Genomic DNA, 15,724 nt, shown 5'->3' on the forward strand with positions numbered 1-15,724 from the left:
GTCAAATAGACACAAGGGAGGAACATGTTGAGCGGCACCAAGGGAACGCAGTCAGCCAGGCCCAGGCAGTGGCAAGCTGCATAGAATGTGTGTGTATGCTTTTCTCCACGACCAGCCCGCCACCCCAACACCAAAAAATCCAAAAAACCAAAAAAATAGAGAGATGGGCGGGGGACTGCAGATGACAAGGGACTTAAGACACTTGTTAATCCATTAGAGCCTATTGGACCTCATTTAGATCCTGGTTCCAACAAGCCAAAAGGAAAAAGTATAGGCAATTAGAGAAATGTGAACCCTGCCCCGATAGTTAATAATACTAAGGAATTATTATTGATTTGTAGTATTTTGTGTGTGTGTGTGTGTGGTACGCGGGCCTCTCACTGTTGTGGCTTCTCCCGTTGCGGAGCACAGGCTCCGGACGCGCAGGTTCAGCAGCCATGGCTCATGGGCCCAGCCGCTCCGCGGCATGTGGGATCTTCCCGGATCGGGGCACGAACCCATATCCCCTGCATCGGCAGGCGGATTCGCAACCACTGCGCCACCAGGGAAGCCCGATTTGTAGTATTTTTAAGGGGAGGAATCTTTATCATTTAGGAAATACATACTGAAACATATACTAGTGAAATAATATGGTATCTGGGATTTGCTTCCAAATAATCTGAGGGAAGGAAGGTTAGGTACAGTCAAGAAAGCTCAGGGGACGGGCTTCCCTGGTGGCACAGTGGTTGAGAATCTGCCTGTTAATGCAGGGGACACGGGTTTGAGCCCTGGTCTGGGAGGATCCCACATGCTGCGGAGCAGCTAGCCTCATGAGCCACAACTACTGAGCCTGCGCGTCTGGAGCCTGTGCTCCGCAACAAGAGAGGCCGCGATAGTGAGAGGCCCGCGCACCGCGATGAAGAGTGGCCCCCACTTGCCACAACTAGAGAAAGCCCTCACACAGAAACGAAGACCCAACACAGCCATAAATAAAATAATTAATTAATTAATTTTTAAAAAAAAAACAAAAGAAGAAAGCTCAGGGGAGGGTGCAGAAGAGAGACGACCAGGCCCAAGTCAGTAATTGTTGAAGCTGGATGGATGTTGGTAATGCAGGGGTTCCTCCTATTTTGGCATATGTTTGAAGTTTCTTACAGCACAGAAACTGAAGGACAACTGAATCTTTAAAAAGGTACTGAAGGCCTAAGTGAGATTCTCACTGTTTCCTGCATTTATCTTTTTATACAGAATGAAATAAAGCGATTATATGATCAACTTATTAAGAATAAAACATCTTTACAACAATCTCTGAATGAAATTAGTGGCCAGAGTATTGATGAACAGCTTCAGGTAATCAAGTCAAAATAATTCAAACTGACTTAACCTTGAACCAGAGAGTCTTGTGTATAAGCTGTGTTTCTGAATCACTTTCCGAAATGTAAGTTTGTTTAGTGTTGGGAAGGGTATTGAGAAATGAAGCCCTCACCCTCTTTGTAGGAGTGCCAATTAGTCCAGCATCTAGGGATCATTTGGCTACATATCAAAACTTTAAGCCTAAATGCTCTTGCACTCCATTTATCCAGCAGGTATTAGTTGAGGACCTACTATGTTCAGGCACTTCTCTAGGTACTGGACTTGCACTTATCCTAAAGAAAAAGGCAAGCGCATAAAGATAAATATGTTTATGAATATTCAAGGGTGGACCTAGCTGCACTGCTTGAATTAAAGATTCTAAATAGCCCAAAAGTCCGTTAAGAGCAGACTGTTGCTAAAGGAGTGAGCAGCCTTACAATGGCATACTATATGTCCGTTTGAAAGGCTCCAGATACGTTTGTACTGATGTGAAGAGATGCTGAGGAGCTTGTAAGGGAGGAATGCAAATTGCAGAACACAATGATGTGTGCAATCTATTGTGTTTCAGGATGTGCACTATACCTCTACTCAGTACATGCTTTGAACACATTAGGAACAAACTGTCAACTGTGGGTCTTTGGGGAGAATGGAGAGGATAGAGAAGTGGGACTTTCACTTTTCCCTTAATTCTTTTCTATACTGTTTAATTCTTTTTTTTTTTTTCGGTAGAACACAAGGGCCTTAGCCCCATTTATTTGCATAAGCCAGAGGTTTCTGCCACAGTAACAGTCTTAGATCGTGGGGAGCCCTTTCCCTCCAGCCTTGGCAGGGGCAGAGGGAGACAGACACACGAACACGTCTTTCAGATCCCTTTCTCTGAGGTCTGAAGAGACCATCTCCTCCTCTCCTGTTGCCTCTAAAAGATTAGCTTTCTAAGTCTGCACCCCCCCACCGCACACACAGTCTGCTATGGGTTAAGCACCAAATATTAAATCAAACCCATTAAACAGGTTGCTCTTTAACCACAGACACAAAGAAGAGTGTGATGCCACGAAGGAACTGGCCAGTCTTGGAACAAATGTACATGCTCCCTTCTTTCTGACCCGTGAAAGAGTCTGCTCCTTGAGCCTGACCTGGATGTTTCATCACAGGGAGACTGGGGAGCCTTCCAGGGAATAACTCGACTTTGGCCCTCTTCCACGGCTATAAGGATGTTGTTCCCACAGGGAACATCCAGATTCCAGCTCCGGAGAAAGACAAAATGTTTAATTCTTTTAAAATGAATATGTAGACTCCTTATTAAACGGTTTTACTTTTTTGTATTGTCTCTCGCTTTAGAAAGCAGATGCATATACAGTGGAGCTGCAGAACTCTGAGAGCCGAGTGGCAAAACTAAGAGACGAAGGGGAGAGGCTTCATTTACCTTCTGTTCTACTCCAGGAGGTTTACAAATTAGAGGTATGTCTGAGCAGAGAACATAACTATGAATTATAAAGAGTATTACTCTTATAATTTATTCTCCGTGAATTACTATGATTGTAAAGAGTAAGACTTTTTTCTTCTACCAAGGGAATTTAGATATGTTCTTCATTTGGGTTATTTTCATGGTTGGATGGAAAAGTCTGTGCACACCTTCTCTTTCTTTTCAGGATGTACTTGACAGAATGTGGGGAATCCTGAGAGCCAGGTACACAAAACTCAGCAGCCCTTTCATCACTGAGAGCCAGCAAGATGCTTTGTTGCAAGGCATGGTAGAACTGGTGAATATCGGAAAGGAAAATCTTGCTCATGACCACTTACAACAAACCAAAAGTAAAGTTGCCTTACAGGCTCAAATACAAAATCACAAGGTAAGACACGTGGGTCAGATCACCTTTTCATAGACTTTAAGTTTTTCTGAGTGTGAACTAAGAGCATCCGTTTTCTTCCCTGGTGAAATTTACATCATTCCTTCATTCTTTTAACAAACATCTATTACAGTGCTCCCTGTGTACCAGGAACCCTGCTAAACTCGTAAGAATATGATTGTGAGTGAAAACAGACATAGTTCCTAATATTTATGGAGCTTTCAGTTGATTGAGAAGACATATTTGTCAAGGAGCCATTCAAACAAATTTAAAATTAAACTTGGCATACACACTTTAAGAACATTTAATAGAGGGAATTGAATTCGGGGGTTAGGAGAGGTTTTACTGAGAACTGAAATCAAAAGAAATATTTAAATTACGTAAATGTATGTCTAGTGTAATGCTACAGTAAATCCTTTTGTTTTCCATTCATTTCATTAAACAAAACCTCATGATCATCAACAAGAGATACGCAGTAATTAAGTGCTGATAATAAAAATGTATAAGACAGAGTTCCTGCCTTCAATAAGCTGAAGTCTAGGCTTTTGATTAAGTAGACCTTAGTCTAAGAAAAATTCAGAGGTGAATATTGTATAACGGATGGCAGGGAAGAGGAGAAAATATATTAACTGATATATACAATGTGTCAGACCTTATGATAGATGCTTTTATAAACCCTTGTATGTATCCTTTTCAAGAAACAAGAGAAGGGATTCACCTAATAAGAAGTCCCCCCCAAACAACTAGAGGGGGCAGCCGACTATAAATAGAGAGCCATGTGAAGGAAAGCCTTCCTCTTTAAAGGTCTTAAAGTGCTATTCTGGGAGCTTTTACCAACCAGAATCCCAATAGACCCCATCAGTGAATTCCCTTTAGTTAACTATTTTATTGTGTAGAAGTTAGAACCAGAGTTTAGGAACCTCTGGCTCTTGAATATGTGAGTTTCTTGGGCTCACACAGCTATCCATCCAATTTATCATGTTGAAACTAATTAGCCACATCAGTGGCTTTACCACCTTTTGTAAAGTTTCTTAAAACTTGGAATAACTGATATAGGAAGATCTCACTGGAAATTTAAATCGACTAATTAATAATGTTTGCCCTTTAATATGGACTATTTTGTGGGAAATATTACCTAGGGTAAGTTTTCTTTGTGATTTGTTAAAATTCCATTCGTACTCAAAGACTATGGACACACAGGCAATTTTTATTTTGTTTTCTCGTGTGTTTGACTCTACATGGCTGTCCTGGGATTTTGGATTAAAAAGTAAATGACACTATAACATGTTGAAGTAACGTGAATTTTAAGATTTTTCACAATGTAAAAATAAATAAATATTAAAATCTTCCTCATTTCACAGCTTTTTTTCCGGAAGCTTGTTGCTGACATGCTGTTGATCCAAACATACTCCAACAAAATGCTTCCTTCTTTATTGCAAAAGAAAGAGACAGTTTGGGCAGAACAAGTAAAGGAAGTTAAATTACTAGAAGAAAAGTCACACCAGTGTGGAATAAAGCTGCAAAGTTTATTGCAGGTATGTGGCTTTCATAAATTTTGTACTTAAGCCGGGAATTCTGGATTTTCAACCATCACCTCTAGGTTTGAAAACAAGTATCTGGTTATTATTAAGCAGTAGTTAAGTGGGAACCAGCAGTGAGGAATGTGGAATCCTGTTCCAGCTCTGACTGCTACTCCCGGAATGAAATATTAGCTGAGATTTCTTATATGTTGGTTAGGGATGGCACAGCATCTTTCTACCTTCCAGGTTTGTGTACAAATAAACAAAAGGGAAAGCACTTTGAGATCTTGAATGAGATCACTTGATGAAATAGTCAGCGGTTCAGAAATTGTGCATCCGGAAGAGGGCAAGCCCAGATGTTCTGTTGCTGAAGTAGATTCATGACAGTCCTGTCCCGATTCAAAGAAAAAAATTAAGCTTACGTAAAGCTCTTTCTCAATTTTAAGGTTTATTTCCCCTTTAACTTCTTAAACACGGTGGATGTTAGCACATAAAGGAAATAAACAAAAAACAAAGAAATATTCAACTTTTTTTTTTTAATTTATTTTCTTTTTGGCTGCATTGAGTCTTCGTTGCTGCACGTGGGCTTTCTCTAGTTGCGGCGAGTGGGGGCTACTCTTCGTTGCGGTGCGTGGGCTTCTCGTCGCAGTGGCTTCTCGTTGTGGAGCACGGGCTCTAGGCTCACAGGCTTCAGTAGTTGTGGCACGTGGGCTCAGTAGTTGTGGCTCGCGGGCTCTAGAGCACAGGCTCAGTAGTTGTGGCGCACGGGCTTAGTTGCTCCGCAGCATGTGGGATCTTCCCAGACCAGGGATCAAACCCATGTCCCCTGCACTGGCAGGCAGATTCCTAACCACTGCGCCATCAGGAAAGTTCCAGTGTTCAACTTTTTAATGTGATAATAAGCTATGGTATAATTTTATGCTAATAAAAGTAATTTTCTAGTTAGTGTGTCAAGTTGATATTTATAGTAATAGTTCATCGTATTTAAAAAAAAGACTCCATGAGGGACTTCCCTGGTGGTCCAGTGGTTAAGACTCCATGCTTCTACTGCAGGGGGCACAGGTTTACTCCCTGGTCAGGGAACTAAGATCCCACATGCCCTGTGGCACAGCCAAATAAATAATAAATAAATTAAATAAAAAAGGACTCCATGAACCCAGTGAGTGCCCCTAACAGCCGTGTCACCCACTGTTTCACTAGCTGTGAGAATTACTAAGGTGGTTAATTTTCTAGCAGGTAAGATTTCATGTCCCTAAGTCAGCTCTGTAGAGTGCTGAGACCCTAGGGGTGGGCTTCTCTGGAACTGGAGAGAGCTAGGACAAGGCAGACTCAGGCTAAGGCAGTAGTTACTCCCCTGATGAAGCGTAAGCCCATAACTTCTCAAACAGCTTCTTCAAGCAGCACGGTAGGGTAACGGTTTGGGTCGTGTTTGTTGGGTAATGTTCCTAGGACTGGGGATTGGAGCAGGGAGCGTTGGGAGCAGCCTAACAGAAGCTTCTGTTGAAAAAGACTTTACAAAGTTAACCCCTTTCTTTCCAAGTAAGAGAAAGGCTCTGAGGTCTCCACAGAGGTGCATGCTGAGAGTATCACTTTAACTTAATCCTATCATTTCCTACTCGATTTGACGAGACAAGCATAAAACCCTAATACCAACTGGATTTTTTAAAACCTTCTCCACAAAGCAGTGGAAGTGGAGTTGTTTCCCACCAGACTCTGAGCTCTTACTAGGGTAGGTTATAACTCAGAAACCCCTGGAATCTGTGCTTTAATTTTGTACGGTCTCAGAGTTCATTTTTGTTTTTAGGATTAATTTTGTCATTATCTGGAACTAATCTAGGAAAAGCCCCCTGCTGATCATGTGTTCTTAATTCTTTAGAAATGGGAAGAATTTGATGAAAACTATGCGTCTCTTGAAAAGGACCTGGAAATTCTTGTATCTACATTGCCCTCTGTGAGTTTGGTGGAAGAGACGGAGGAAAGATTAATGGAAAGGATTTCATTTTATCAGGTATTTTGCTTCCACTTAAGCCGTCAAAGTCATTGTCTGTAGCACTTTGTATTTTTATTGTGTTTTGGCTAAATTACTTGACTTTGAAGGTGAATGATTTGAATTGAAATGAAATATCATTCCTCACACAACTCACAGTGAGACATATTTGGGGAAACTGCAGATTTACTTGTGGGCTTCTTGACATAACCACATGTCTGACGTGGGGTCGGGACCTTGGTTTGAGTCCTGGCTCTCACTTATCACTTCGTCAACTTTCTGTCCCTAAGCCTCAGTGTCTTTATCTGTAGCATGTAGGTAATCAAGCTGGTGCTACCAGTCTCTGGAGGTGGATGTCAGTGGGTGTGGACATGAGCTAAAGTATGGGAAGAACTTTGTAAACCACGGGCCTCTGAACATGTTTTTAGTTTTATGACAACAGTGAAGCCCTGACTGGACATAGCCTATGAGACAAACAATAATCTGTTACCTGCCACCAGCGTTATAAAGAGACTTCAAACTTGAAATTTTTTCTTGTGTAATGTTTGATATTGTTATTATCAAAGTCTCTATGTCTCAAATTTCAATGCCATAGAAAAGATAAAACCTTAAAATGGTTTTCAAGTGGTATTAAGAACATGACCAACAGATAAAAACAAGTTTTAAATATTTTCTGCAGAAACGGAAAATACTTAGTTTTAATTTTAGAATGTATGTGGTCAGAATCTGAGTTGTGCAGCTAGAGGTTGCTATCATATATCAACTTTAAAACTTCAAAGGCAGGTTTGTTGCCAGACCAGACTGAATGGAAGAAGAAAGCATGGAATACTTGGCAGGGTCCCACCATTCCTTGGAGGCACTTAAGCTCCTGTAAGGAACATTTTTCAGAGGCTGGAATGCTGTAGTTATGCTCTCTAGGTGTCTTGAAAGCTGCCATGGATATCTTTGCCATCTTGTCATATTGAGTTGAACTCAGATAAAGCTGAGTCTTATGGGGGTGGGAAGCTGCTCTTTAATTCTTTGTTAGTCTAGGGGTGCAGAAGGTACCACCTGAACAGCTGAAAGAATGCAGCCGAAAACAGATCGGTTTTAAACCTTATTATATTAAGAAACAGTTCATATTAGCCAACCTGATAGAAGCCTGATTATTTCCCCAAGAGTAGCTGTATACCTTAAACTATAACCTGTGATTCTGTTAAGTTAGAAATATTTTAAAAATCAAAATAATTGTTCTAAGAGTTTTAAATACATTTGCCAGACTAAAAGAAGACAGATATCTAGTAAAGCCCATCTCACTGATAGCGTTCCTTAGGTCATTATCGTCTTCTGCATCATGGAGAGGTTTGTGTGTATCTTGATCAGGGGACGTCTGTGGGCCGGGAATGTAGGGTCAGTCCGTTGCATGGCCTCTGGTGTTGAACAAGCCATGTTCCAGTGCCGGTTGACACCTCATTGACCGAGTGACCAGTGCAGTCTGACTCCCGTGTATAAAATGGGAAAATTAAAACTTCTCAGTTATGAGGGCAACCCATGAAACAATAGCATTTCCATGTAACTGTAACAAAAGATATTTTGGAAAAAAAAAAAAACCAGACTTCTCAGAGATGCTCTTAAGATGAAGTGTCTCACACTGAAGGCTTAGAAAATTAGAACCTTTTTTTTTTTAAACTAATGTCGGACATTTTATTCTAGCCTGTGGACTCGGGCAGGCAGAAGGAGTTGCAGCTAGGAGTGGTGGAAAGGGCATTGGAGGTAGACTTTTTTATTAATTTTTTAAAAAGCTTAAGTTAATTGGAAAATAGCAAATGTTCTGTTTTGATCATAATTTATTTTTTAAGATTAAATTTCAGTAGCTGTCAGGATATGTGTCATTAGCTGAACCCAACTGCAGGAGATAATTGCCTTTAGACAGAGTTCTCTTCAGGGGGTCATTGCATTCACAATTCTGAAGAATTTTTTTTTTTTCATGAAGTTGAATTAGCAATGTGTTGTTTTCATTTATTCTTCTAAAATCCTCTTCTCCCTCCTGAATCCTTATATCCAGAAGACTCTCAAAATGAGCTTTTCCCCCTACTGTTTGGGACTAAAGGATGATAAAGAAATGTTTTCTTATTGATCCCCTTCATACCTAGACCGCAATGTGAAATGCTTCCAGGTGCCCAGGCAGGAGAACGGAGATAAGGGTCACTGAGTGGGTGGACAGTTGGAGGGCTGGTGGGGACAGTGGTGGAGGAGAACCCAGGAGAACAACCTCTTCCAAAGGAGCTTACTAGAGCTTCCTGTTTTCCCCGAGTCACAGGAAATCTTGATTTCTATATAAAATTTCTTGATTTTCAGAATAAGCTTTAGGTCACACAAAACCTCTCTGGCAAGCTCAGTGTGCCCTGTAGACCATCACCTTTTTAGTTTCTAGGTGAAAGAAGTAATGATCAGGTCTAAATCTGTGAATTTTCATTTTATATTGCTTGTATAATCTGTGCAGTAGAAATGCATTGGACACTCTCATTGTGGAAGATAATTAATAATCCATTAATCATGTTTGTTCAGCCAGACTGCAAGAGTCTTGAGGGTTTGGAGAGTGTTACTGTTTCTTCAGTAGCCTCTACTGTAGGTTTTTCATGAAGTATTTGTGAATTGACTGGCTGATTTAATTTTTAAATCATTCATTCTATGACTTTATTTTTATTAGCAAATAAAAAGGAACATCGATGAGAAGCATGCCCGGCTTTACCAGACTGTGAATGAAGGCAAACAGCTGGTGGTTTCCGTGAGCTGTCCTGAACTAGAGGGCCAGATTGCAAAACTGGAAGAGCAGTGGTTGTCCCTAAACAAAAAAATTGATCATGAACTACATAGACTGCAAACGCTTCTCAAGCATCTGCTCAGGTGTGGTTTCTTAGGGATTGATTGGCATCAGAAAAAGACCTCAGAGGGATTCTGCAGTCAACCAGATTTTACGTGCCGTCCCCCTGTTGTACGGTTTTTGACAGTCTAAAGCAGTTGAGTCCCTCTTCCAGGCTAAATGGGAACTAGAGTCTCTGATGCTAGTTTGCAAGAGTCAGGATAATGTGTAATCAGTCCTGTGGAAACTAGGAATTATGTTATAAAATTATACACATGTTACCTTTATGCCATGATGTTGCTCTTTCCTACACTCTTCCAAAAGTTTTTTTTTTTTTTTTTCGGTACGCGGGTCTCTCACTGCTGTGGCCTCTCCCGTTGCGGAGCACAGGCTCTGGACGCGCAGGCCCAGCGGCCATGGCTCACGGGCCCAGCCGCTCCGTGGCATGTGGGATCTTCCCAGACCAGGGCACGAACCCGTGTCCCCCTGCATCGGCAGGCGGACTCTCAACCACTGCGCCACCAGGGAAGCCCCCCAAACTTTTTTAAATCTTAAAAATAATTTTAGCTGATGGAATAGTTTGAAAAAGTCTTTGGAGTTCTTCAAAGAATTTTTTTGCTTTAACTGATCAAATATTTAAAAAAAAATTTTTTTTATTTTGTATTGAAGTATACTTGATTTACAATGTTGTGTTAGTTTCTGGGGTATATAGCAAAGTGATTCATAATACATGTTCAGTAATATATATTCAGTCATATATATAATACATATATTCTTTTTCATATTCTTTTCCATTGTGGTTTAATAGGATACTGAATATAGTTCTGTGTGCTTTATAGCAGGACCTTGTTGTTTATCTATTTTATATATAGTAGTATGTACTTGTTAATCTCAAACTCCTAATTTATCCCTCCCCATCCCTTTCCCCTTTGCTGGCCGTAAGTTTGTTTTCTATGTCTGTGAGTCTGTTTCTGTATTGTAAATAAGTTCATTTTTATCATATTTTAGATTCCACATATAAGTGATATCATATGGTATTTGTCTTTCGCTTACTTCATTCTTGAAACCCTTGAAGAAGGTAGAAAACATAGAACACTTAACCTCATTCTCTTTCCCACCTCTTAGGGAGGCTGTCTTAACCTAGAGAAGTTTAGAAGTTACAAGAGGGACAGCATTTTGCTTGGATATTTTCATTCCATCAGATAAATATATTGGCATCCAGCCAATAGCAATTCGCTATTATACAACTTATACCAATGCTGATTATATTTTTACTGTACACAAATCTATAGAGGACGTTTGATGAATAAAAATAATTTCTGTCCTTACCTGTGGGTTTACTTTTGTATAGCTGTAGTAAACTTTTAAAAGACTATTTTAGACTTTAAAATGCCTCTTTGTTCTTGATTAGTCATTATAGAGTCGTAGAAAGTGACAGGAGCATCAGATTTGGGACCTGAGATTAAACAGGGTATAATTCTTTAAAAAATCATGATTTTTCTGAATAATAGGATTGGTCAACACAAGAAAATAAATGGTGAAACAGAAGAAAATATACGGGGGATGCAATCGTTTCTAATTTCCTTTCTCTCCCACTTTGCTCCCATTAGTTATAACAGAGATTCAGATCAGTTAACCAAGTGGTTGGAATCTTCTCAGCAAACTCTGAACTACTGGAAAGAGCAGTCCCTCAATGTGTCTCAGGACTTGGACACAATCAGAAGCAACATAAACAATTTTTTTGTAAGTTGTAATACAATATGCTCAGGTAATTGTTGGTTAGAAAAAGATATCGGGGGAAAATTAGGAGAGTTGGTGTGGTAGTTTCCATAATCATTTGTAGATAAGGGGTAAAACTTGGGCTAATAGCAGCTGCCTTCTTCAAACTTAGAACTGTTTGTTTATACTATTGATTTATATGCTTATAATAATGATAAAGTATATTTTAAATTGACACTATAAAATATATATATATTTAAAACTTGCCCTGGCATGGGGCATGTTTTACAAGTGCAGAAAATAACTCCCCTACCTGCCCCCTAAAACCTCATAGGATTATTAATTCATAAATGTTAACTAATAAATACATGGTTTTAAATTGTTATATACAGAATTGATGTTTCTACTAAAATGTTATTGTTCTGTTGTTTTAAGGGGTTTTTTTTGAAGAAAAGAAAGTATTAATTTTGTGATATAAATTATACTTTGAGACCTTTTTGTCTTTTCCCTTAGTCTTTTCTCCATTTTTCATATTTTGTAGCTATGATTACTCACTTTGATATTAAAATATAAATATTTTTTAAATATACTTGGAAAAAACCTGTAAGTACCAGGAAAGATTTCAGATATTTTAGTTAAAAATTTGTTGTGTTTAGTTCATTTAATATGAACTTTAAAAAAAAATGAACGTAGTGCTGTGTTCCGTATTTTCTTTTTATAGTTGAAATGATGATTTGTCTATTTTTAAAAATATTAATCCATTAGATTATAAGCCACTCAAGGGGCAGGAACTCCATCTCTTTTGTCCCCCACCATATATCAAATGCCTGGAACAGTGCCTGACACTTAGCAGGAAAAATGTGTGTGTGTGTGTGTGTGTGTGTGTGTGTGTGCGCACGCACGCTCACATGTGAGCACATATACACATGCATACATACACATATAAATATTTACTATTTGAATTGAATTCATTTATTTAGTTTTGGACTCTAACCAGTTATTCTGACTCTTAGTTACTCCATGCCTTATTTATTTATTTATTATTTATCTATATTTATTTGTTTATTTATTTTTTTGGCTGTGTTGGGTCTTCGTTGCTGGGCGTGGGCTTTCTCTAGTTGTGGTGAGCGGGGGCTACTCTTCATTGCGGTGCGCGGGCTCCTCATTGCGGTGGTTTCTCTTGTTGCGGAACACAGGCTCTAGGCACGCGGGCTTCAGTAGTTGTGGCACGCGGGCTCAGTAGTTGTGGCTCATGGGCTCTAGAGCGCAGGCTCAGTAGTTGCGGTGCGTGGGCTTAGTTGCTCTGCGGCATGTGGGATCTTCCCAGGCCAGGGTTCGAACCCATGTCCCCTGCATTAGCAGGCAGATTCTTAACCACTGTGCCACCAGGGAAGTCCTTCCATGACACATTTAAATTTTAAAAGTTTCTAAACTTTGAAACTGTTTCCTTTTAGGAGTTTTCAAAGGAACTTGATGAAAAGTCCTCCTTGAAAACTGCAGTTCTAAGTACTGGGAACCAACTTCTTCACCTGAAAGAAGCTGATACAGCGACACTGAGAGCTTCTTTAGCACAGTTTGAACAAAAGTGGACAATGCTCATAACTCAACTTCCTGACATCCAAGAAAAACTTCACCAGGTAAGCAGTTAAAGACCCAGCATTTGAATTAGCATTCACTTGTTAGCTCACAACTCTTTTAAAATCATTTCTCTGACTCAGTAATTTTCATTGACACCACCTATCTTTTCTCTGGCACCACTGAATATAGGTCTTAATTACTGGACTCTCCTCCAGTGGGATCTTTCTTAAGAGAGAAATCAGGCTTAATTACTTTATTTCCCAGTTTATCTGCACCACTGTGTTAGTTTATGTGAAGGTCATTGTCATTGTTTTGGGGTCACTTATTCTGAGCTTGAATGCTGGGTTTGTTTTTGTGAGTAACCTGCATAATTATGTGGCAAGACCTTTTATCAAACCAGGTATTATCTTAAGTGATGCCCTGATTCATTTTGTTAACTGCAGGTAATTAAATGGAAATCATTTTGATTTTGCAGCTTCAGATGGAGAAATTGCCATCTCGTAAAGCAATAACAGAAATGATTAACTGGATGAACGATGTGGAACATCCAACTGCAGATGAAGACTCTGAGCATTCACTGAGTTCTGCATCTCAAGTTAAAAATCTTCTTCACAAGTACAAGGTAATTATACAAAAAAGCCAGAAGCCTTTTCATTACATAAAGAAGGCAAGTCAGTTGGAAGGGAAATACTGAACAAAGAGGCATGGAGGATATTATTTAGAAAAACTAATTCTAAGGGTGGGGAATGGGATGGTGGATGATTCTAGAGAGAGGAGTTAGTGTACTTGCTCTTATTCTGCCCAGATTCCTTTGGTAGCTCCCATCACCACAGGACAGAATCCAAGCTTTTAACTGGCTCTGGCTCTTCATTTCCCCACATAAACCCTGGACTCTGCCTGAACCAAATCCTTTGCGGTCCCTCCACCGCCCCTGGCGCTCTCTTGCTCGTGCTTTTGCTTTTGTACGTGCTGTACCTTTGGCCTGGAATTCTAGTGTCCCGCTTTTAGCTGTAGGAATCTTCTTAGTCATCCTTCAAGAGTCAGTTCAAGTATCCTCTCATTTGGAAATCTACCCTGACCCTCCCAGCCAGATCAGTTTACTTTCCAGGATTAGGTGTCTCCATGGTGCTATCAATAGTTCCTGTCACCCGGTATTATAATTATTTTCTTGCTTGCCTATCTCCCCACCTTGACTTAGCTTCTTGAGAGCAGGGGCTCCTCCTTTACCTCCCTGAAACAGCACACCTAGCCCAACACCTGGCATCCAATAGGTGTTAAGTAAATGTTCTTTGGATAAGAGAATACGTAAGGAAAAGTTGATATCCTTCTACAAATAGATAGGGATGTGGCCTTCTCCATGATATTTGATTTCAAGTAGATTTAACTAACATTTAACAAGCCACGCACAAACACTTATTCTGTGCCGGGCAAGGTGTTCGCCACTAGGAACACAAAGATGAATGAAGACTCCGGTCATTGCTTTCCAAGACCTCATAAGCTAATGGATGTAGCCTCTGGTAGGCAGAAGATGAATGGCTTAATCACAAAGCATGGTATTAGCAAGGATTTCCTTTTTATATCCTATCCCATCCTAACTTCAGTGAGTAGTACAATCTGTAGAGGGCCTATGTGTATTTTTCTCACAGGCCCTAGTAACCTAGCACATAGTTTTACCCTTGGATGTCTGCTATGGAGGTGCTGGAACTTGCCAGAATAAACCCAACAAGTATCAGCCTTAACAGAAACATGCTTGGCCCTGGGAGGGTTTAGGATTGCTCTAGAACTTAAAGTCATCCAAACGGGGAGGCCTAGACGGTCCGTAGAGGGACAGAGAAGCTGCCTAAACTGGCAGAGCTCCTTAAAGGTGTCCTGGGTTTTCTGGGAGAGTCTTAACTTCAGACTCCCCATCCTGTCATTTCCATAAGCCCACAGGATGGCTCTGAATCCCAGTGGAGCTCTCGGGAAGCTTCTCAAAGGAACCCTCTGTCAGACTCTGGGTCTTGATTTTGGTTCCTATGATGCAACTACCATACATGGTACCGTACATCTTTGACTTTTCAGTCTGTTTGAAAGCGGTGAGTCTCTCTGTTCCCAGGAATGTGTAATTGCCCAAAAGACTCTCCACGCAAATAAAGCAGATGCGTGGTGGGGTTGGGGGAGGGTAGAACATAACTCCAGACAGGTGCCTCTTGATTACTGGGTGGGAGCTTGGCGCCCCCTACAGTGCACCAAAGGAGAGGTCCAGTTCATCTGCTTCAATTCAGGCTTTGGTGGTTTAATTTTGTTTTCTTTGTTCATTTTAGGAGTTTAGAATGGAAATGGACTATAAACAATGGATAGTTGACTTTGTTAACCAGTCATTACTTCAGTTAAGCACCTGTGATGTGGAAAGTAAGCGCTATGAGAGAACAGAGTTTGCAGAGCATCTCGGAGAGATGAACCGCCAATGGCACCGGGTCCATGGAACGCTGAATGGAAAGGTGAGCTCATGGTCACAGCTTGATGTATGATTTAGCCTTTGCAAAATACCACTTTCTGAAAAATTTTAAAAGACATTTGTGGGACCTCCCTGTTGGTCCAGTGGTTAAGACTCCACACTCCACTGCAGGGGGCATGGGTTCAATCCCTGGTCGGGGAGCTAATATCCTGCATACTGCATGGAGTGGCCAAAAAAAATTAATTAAAAAAAACAAAAAGACATTTGTCTGGTTAACTTACAGTTAAACCTAGTAATCATCTCAATTCTAGCCCCTTTTAAATCCTGTCCTCCATTGGTGCATATAAGAGTTGGAAATAGCTTTTATATTTTTTTGCGATTTCTTAGTGGGAAATTGACTTAGGCAAGTGAAGAGGAGAAATGTTATTTAAGAAGATGTCGAGTATTACATGAGGCTACTAA

At 40.3% G+C, this 15,724-nt stretch overlaps 2 protein-coding genes across 8 annotated transcripts in view; one reads left to right on the forward strand and one right to left on the reverse strand.

The window, feature by feature from the left end:
• The window catches only part of SYNE2 (spectrin repeat containing nuclear envelope protein 2), a 332,333-nt gene that overhangs the window by 242,462 nt on the left and 74,147 nt on the right, over nt 1-15,724 (forward strand). For all 7 annotated transcript variants that reach the window (XM_029238377.1, XM_029238372.1, XM_029238375.1 and 4 more), the window contains 10 exons: nt 1,228-1,329; nt 2,671-2,790; nt 2,982-3,182; nt 4,541-4,714; nt 6,576-6,707; nt 9,376-9,572; nt 11,139-11,271; nt 12,702-12,884; nt 13,301-13,447; nt 15,129-15,305. In XM_029238377.1, the coding sequence (XP_029094210.1) occupies nt 1,228-1,329; nt 2,671-2,790; nt 2,982-3,182; nt 4,541-4,714; nt 6,576-6,707; nt 9,376-9,572; nt 11,139-11,271; nt 12,702-12,884; nt 13,301-13,447; nt 15,129-15,305 (1,566 nt within the window). The remainder of the gene's footprint in view (nt 1-1,227; nt 1,330-2,670; nt 2,791-2,981; nt 3,183-4,540; nt 4,715-6,575; nt 6,708-9,375; nt 9,573-11,138; nt 11,272-12,701; nt 12,885-13,300; nt 13,448-15,128; nt 15,306-15,724) is intronic.
• Nucleotides 1-15,724, reverse strand: part of ESR2 (estrogen receptor 2) — a 193,753-nt gene that overhangs the window by 36,001 nt on the left and 142,028 nt on the right. The window lies entirely within an intron of this gene.

This window comes from Monodon monoceros, unplaced genomic scaffold, assembly GCF_005190385.1.
Source record: "Monodon monoceros isolate NGI ecotype Baffin Bay Population unplaced genomic scaffold, NGI_Narwhal_1 Super_Scaffold_21, whole genome shotgun sequence".
Classification (NCBI taxonomy): domain Eukaryota; kingdom Metazoa; phylum Chordata; class Mammalia; order Artiodactyla; family Monodontidae; genus Monodon; species Monodon monoceros.